General features: G+C 32.2%; 1 protein-coding gene across 2 annotated transcripts; it reads right to left on the bottom strand.

Moving 5' to 3' along the window:
• Positions 1 to 459: 459 nt before the first annotated feature.
• Positions 460 to 3,349, bottom strand: LOC109585260 (uncharacterized). Of its 2 annotated transcripts, none has more exons than XM_020001256.1 (10): positions 3,034 to 3,349; positions 2,467 to 2,760; positions 2,114 to 2,404; positions 2,015 to 2,064; positions 1,764 to 1,962; positions 1,358 to 1,681; positions 1,223 to 1,312; positions 1,025 to 1,171; positions 825 to 961; positions 460 to 708 (listed from the first exon to the last, which is right to left on the bottom strand). In XM_020001256.1, the coding sequence occupies exons 1-10, from the start codon at positions 3,098 to 3,100 to the stop codon at positions 595 to 597; spliced, it is 1,713 nt and encodes a 570-aa protein (XP_019856815.1). In that variant the 5' UTR covers positions 3,101 to 3,349; the 3' UTR covers positions 460 to 594. The 2 variants fall into 2 exon arrangements, with proteins under 2 accessions (XP_019856815.1, XP_019856814.1); XM_020001255.1 differs by having other exon boundaries at positions 825 to 979.
• Positions 3,350 to 6,574: the final 3,225 nt, after the last annotated feature.

Consider the following 6,574-nt stretch of genomic DNA (forward strand, 5'->3'; position numbering starts at 1 on the left):
TGGTTTTAAAAACTAATCATTCTTTAAGAGTGACAGCAGCCACAAGGTTGTTTCAATCAGGAACAGATGAAGAATCGATTATGGATCGCACTGGTCATTGCAGTATTGATGGCATTAGAGCCTACAAAAGAATATCTCAAGATCAAGAAAAAGAAGTTTCATCAGTATTAAACAAATAATATGAACGAAAGGTTGCACTAGATGAAGATAAGGAAAACAGTTACGAGCCATCACCAAGCAAAAAAAGGTCAACTGCAGATACTGTTACATTTACCCTCTCTAACTGCTCAAATATTACTATAAACTATTAAAACAATACCAAATAACACAAAACTATAATTTAAAATACACATGTAATCAATTAATTGTATTATTTAATTTACCGGGAAATTATTTATTCAACCTCCCGGGAATTTACTTATTCAACCTCCCGGGCTACTTATTCAACCTCCCGGGAAATTATTTATTAACCTCCCGGGAAATCAGAGGTAAGTTAGTTATTTATGAACCTACAACCAAGCAATCTGATTGGTCAATTACAACTAGGCATGGTAGAACATTACTAATTCTACATGCATCACTACACTTATTGCATTATTGTGGCATCATTATTATTACAACAGTACTATTGTTATAATAGTCACATGATACTATAACACTTACCTCAACATTGTGTGAAGGAATGGTGTGATGATTGTCACACAGAAACTAGATAATGGAAAGAGTAATGTCAGCAATAAAATAACAATTGTTAATGCCATGTTAGGAGAAATACGTGAATGAGTGCATTGCATATTCTATAAATAAATTAATAATCAGATTACCTCACTCCTAGTAACATGATAGGGATTCTCCTCATCTATTGATCTGTTACTCATTAATAGTACAGGTAATATGGCAATAGGACCTTCATTTCTCAACTCATGAACATCTTGATAAGGATTGGTCTCAGTTTGTGGTTCTTGAATAGTAGCAAAGTCGATAATAATCATTAGTTTATTTATAATAATAAAATATTAATTACCAGAACGTATCAATACTCGTAACTTCATGATTTTCCTCTTATAAACAGTGATACCAACACATACTACTAATATGATCAACATCACCAGTACACTACCACTGACAGTACCAGCCACAACATGTACAATGTTATTGGTATCATTTTCTCCTATTATAAATGATACACAACATTATGAGTATGCAATTTATGTGTTCATACTTGTTGATGAGGTGGTTCCAATTCCAGGTGTAACAATGACTGTAGGACTAACAGTAATACTGATAGTAGACTGAGTAGGAGGAGTAGTACCTAATGGAGAGGAATAACTATTTTATCATGTCATAGTATATTTACTTTCACTCATAATAATAAATGAGGCGGAGGCAGGGAGCAACATGTTAACAATTTCAACCAGTGTAGGATAATAAACAGCAGGTTCATATTCATTAACAGTGTCCATATCATAAGCAGTTACATTATACACTCCACTGGCTGATAAAGATATCAGTGCACTATTATCTAATCCAATTATAGTAAAGGATTCATTTCTTCCACTAGCTGTGTGTGTAAAAGTAACATGACATCCATCAGCAGTTGATCCTGATACAAACACACACTGTACACTAACTGATCCATTGGTATATGTAGATAATAGCAGGTCTTGTACATTGTATGTAGCTGCATACAAAAAGAGATAAAGTGAAAATGTGTAAGACACAGTTATACTGAGTACATGTGTGAGAAAAACTTATACTCTTACATATATTGGTGTATTTGATATCTTTAACTTTATCCCTCAAGTTCTTAACTTCAGTTTTCAATCGATATTTTTTATGAGGTTTTAATGAGACACTTTTATTATCAGCACTAAGTACTTCATCATTAACCAGTACAGAACCATCATGTTCATCTTTAACAAACAGTTTTCTCTCACAATGTGGTGATGGCATGGAGCTAACCTATATAATTAATAAAAATAATATTATTGTAAATAACACTGATGAAAACTACCTCAATAGAAACACTTTTTATTGAATCCTCAGTAACATTGACACTATAACCTATGAAATCAGTAGATTAACTGTAGCATTCACATTATTGTATACTTACTTCCATTATATTTACTGATAGTATTATTAACTGATTTATATTGACCCACTAGTGCTGTTACACTGATGTTAAATGTATCACATTCTGTAATATTGGGAACTGTAACAATTGTATTAGGTGTAATTGTATCCAGTATGATATCTTCATCTTCCTCATCAGTAACTAATACATGATAGGTAATAGGAGATCCAGCAGGGACATCATCAGAGAAATAGACAGGGCGTGTCCATGTTATTAATAATGAATTATTTGTAGCAAAATTATATTTAAGATTTTGAACCAATGATACACCTACATGTACATGTAGTAGAAATTACTGTGTATAATTATAATTATTATTAATGACCACTAACCTCTGATAGCTAGTTCACTATTTGATACAGTACGGTTAAAAGGATCGAAAGTAATAACTTCACACCCAATTTGCAAATCATTATTAATAGGTATAGCATTTACTGTCAGTACTGATGAGTAATCATTATTATTATTATTGGTTGTAATGACTGTTATTTCTCTTTGTTGTGCAACGGAGTCAGTTAGTGGAGCACTTTGAATCCACCAATTCAATATGTCACCAGTTCCTTTACAATTAAATGTTGGTGTTGTAAGAGGAGGAACTGTTACTGATACTGGAGGCACTGTAATGACTAAAACAAAAATAGTTTTGATATTTATTATCACATAGATGTAAGTAACACACAACAATCACATATGTACTGTATATAATACATTTCATCAATCAAAAACTCGAATTTCTAATAATTATAAATTCACACGTAGCAAAATTTCTTCAAATGAAATGCCCACACTAACTCGAAAGTTTTCTCACAACATAATAATGCCATTTACAACTGTACTAATAACCATAGATACTTTCCAGTTCAAAATCTATTATGATGAAATACGGCACCCAAACTCACTAGAAGCTTCAGAGTGACATCGGAACGAAGACAGGCCTATTAAAATATATAAACAAAAGGCTATCATGACAAGAACGGGTTTAGAAGTAGGGTCGTATAGTAGAGAAAAAAGAAGGATAATAAGTCTTTTGAAACACCCCCGTAAACTAAACACACGTATGAAAATTGACAAATTTTAGTTGGCCCGGGGCGCCTGAGTGAGAGGAGGGTACACTGACCCCGCACTACTTCACTCTAAACGGAACTATTGTGAAGGCACTATAAGCATCAAAATATTTTACATACATTTAACATCTTATGCAGCCTTCACGAAAGGAAAGGCAAAGAAGTCTGAGCTATTTCCTGTATTATATAGGAAACAGAAATATGAAAAATCATACTTTACTGTGAAATCATCATGCAGTCATGAATAATCTTAGGTGAAGGGCGTAAGTTCTTAATTACTGGTACAAGCATATTATTCCTGGTACATATCTATGGTACAAGCATATGCACACTCGTATGCATGTGATTAATGTGATGTATTTATTTTAGCAAGAGTAGATGATTTTAGTTAAAAAAAACTATAGTAACATCTTTAAAAATCAGCCTCAATCCTACATACAGGCTACCACCTAAATACTAATAGTACATATCTAAACATATAGAGAGTTTAACTAGTTAAGGTTAGTTGTACAGGATTTTCAACAGGGTACATGATGATAAATAATGCTTGATCACACAATTTGCTAAAAAGTCAATAATTCATCAACTTGAAGAATGATGATCATCTCCATCAACCTATTAAAAGCAGTTGTAACTAGTTGATCAATAAAATTAATATAAAGACAGAATTACAAAAAACATTACACATGTACCTTATAATGAGATTCAGATACATTTGAGTCATTCTTAGCTAATTCATTTGGAATCATTTTTTGCGTAAGGACAATTTCTAAATTTGTATAATTATAATAAACTACAATAAATACAGTAATAATTGAATATCACCTTTCCTTTGAATCCTTTCATCTTTATCATTAGAAGGAACTGCGTCACAAATCTCATAATCTGTATCTGTTAGATCTAACACACCGTAAGCTAGCTGTCTGTGCATTTTAGCGTAGTATATCTATGATTTTAGTGCTCTATAAATATAATTAGCCTATTCATAGACTGACTCATAGATTTTGCAGGCTTAGTTTGCAGTCCAGGCTGCAAGGCAGCTTTTATTGCTGCCTTTCCAAGGCAGTAGACTAGCAAAAGTCTTCTCCTATCACTCAGATAGGAGAGTCTTCTCCTATCAGATTGCTTTCAATCCAACCAAAAGCTTGCTACAGCTACACACAAAATGCATACAGAATTATAGTCTGGCCTCACCCCTTCGCTTTTGAAAGGTACCATATTGAAAGGTATTATAATTATTCTTTTTCAAATAATTGTGTTAATTCAGACTGCTGTCTTTACCAGATCAGAAGGAGGAAATGCACCACAAATCTCATGATTTGTATCTGTTCAGTAGATCTAACTCATAATAAAAAGAATAACCATGGGAGAGGCTTGTTTGTCTTGTCCCCTAATCTCATTCTCCACTGCCCTGATGAGAACATTAATATCTGTATAATTATGTAATGTCTTCAGCTTTACTGCTTATCATTGATGTATTACTTACATTTAGGGTTTTTCCACAGGATTTTGGCATAGTGCTCATGCAGGTTACAGGGTTTTATAATATAAAATATAATTTTATATATAAAATATACAGCTCAAAAACCACTAAGAGAAAATTTTATAATTTTTTCCAATACATATACATATATTTTAGCAAATTTCAGCTGATTCCAATCAAAATTGAATTTTTTACAAATTTTGACAAAAAATGATTAGAAAAATTTTAGTTTTTATAATTTTTTCTGATATACATGTTTTTATGTTACATAGCAATTTTGAGCTGATTCTGATCAAAATTGGATTTTTAATGAATTCTAAAGTTGCTCCAAAAGCCATGCACATGCACTATGCACATCAGGGAAACCCTGCTTACATTACTGTCAAAAGAATGTTTCCCCAATCCTGAGTCATCCTAATATTAAAACATTACATTATGACAGGTTGACAGTACAGCATATATGAATAGTATGGGAAAGTTTGGTTACTGTTTAGATATACATACTATGACTGTACTAGTAATTATTATGATTACTTACTAAACCTGAGATTGTTTTGGCAGTACAGAGTAAATCATTGTAAAGCCTGGTTTACACTCGCCATAAAATGCAACGCAAATGAACACAAAATTGAAATGTGATTAATTTTGTGTCAACTTCAAAGTGTTTTTGTGTCAAAAAGTCAAATTGCCCACACACTTTTGACCATTTCGTCAAGCGTAAACCAGGCATGATACTAAACATTTGTTGTACTTGATCATCGATGCCTATATTGATGTCAGGACCAAGTTCAAGAAAAACATGAGTCACTCGATGAATTTTCATTTGCTGCTATATACCATTATTCAAAATATAAGTATACCTCTACTTTTAGAAGTATTCACCATAAAATTAGCACTATAGGAAAGCAAAAAGGCCAACAACAAAACAGCAGAAATAATATACGTGTACATGTATGCACCTATTATGAATAATATTTACTACCAGGTGGGGGGAGGGGGTTATTCTACTATTGAATACAGGCCACAATTTAGCTTGTCTGGTAGATTAAACAGTAGTTTAAAACCAGTGATAATGTGGTATAATGTCACTAATGATAACAGTCTTGTTACTTGCATGGAATTGATGTATCTAACAAGAACTATAATCTTAGCACAGTTAAACAAAATTAATTTGCACTTGCTACAATACTGGAGAAGGTGACAGTGATGTCAATCATCATGTCATTATTTCTATACCAGAGTGTAATAATTGCAGCTATTGCAAACAATATTCATACATTAATGGACAACTGTGATACTATAAATACACCCGTAGTATAACTCCATATATGGTCATTTATTCAAAAATTAAAAATACACTACAGGTAGGTCAGGAAGGCGTGAGTGAGTTATGATAGTAGCATTATATTGTGTTTACATTTAATACACTCATGTATTATAAAAGTATTATGTGTATTGATAGTATGTCCACAATGTATTGTGTACATAAACATATTGTATATTATATACAGCATGCCTATAGTATGTGCATATACTATACTATAGTATGTTTATAATAAAGGAGAGAGAGATGGCATTTACATGCTTCCTTCTAAAATACACGTAAGTACAAAATGTTACACATTACATAGTGAGTGTCCATCTGTTCTTTCACAAGTTAAAATAAACTGCACATTATACAAACTCATTATTACTACCATCACTAAAACCAAGATTTAAGATGCTTTTTGATACAAACTGGTATAACAAAAGTTCTCAATGCTTTACAAGTGATAATCAAATATTAATTAAGCAAAACAAAAAGAGAGAGAGAGGATGGTATTATGTAAACACGAGGTCTAAAATGTTCTCTGGAAAGTGCACGTGCTTGTCACATAACAATCACAATAGATT

The sequence above is a fragment of the Amphimedon queenslandica genome, unplaced genomic scaffold, assembly GCF_000090795.2.
Source record: "Amphimedon queenslandica unplaced genomic scaffold, v1.1 AMPQUscaffold_13096, whole genome shotgun sequence".
Taxonomy (NCBI): domain Eukaryota; kingdom Metazoa; phylum Porifera; class Demospongiae; order Haplosclerida; family Niphatidae; genus Amphimedon; species Amphimedon queenslandica.

Excerpts from the sequence above, each read along its gene's own strand:
- LOC109585260 (XM_020001255.1), bottom strand. The coding sequence starts at position 3,100 with ATGATAGCCTTTTGTTTATATATTTTAATAGGCCTGTCTTCGTTCCGA. Across the intron at positions 2,405-2,466 it reads TAGTGAACTAGCTATCAGAG|GTGTATCATTGGTTCAAAAT; the intron begins GTTAGTGGTCAT and ends ATGTACATGTAG. Across the intron at positions 709-824 it reads ATCATGTTACTAGGAGTGAG|TTTCTGTGTGACAATCATCA; the intron begins GTAATCTGATTA and ends TCCATTATCTAG.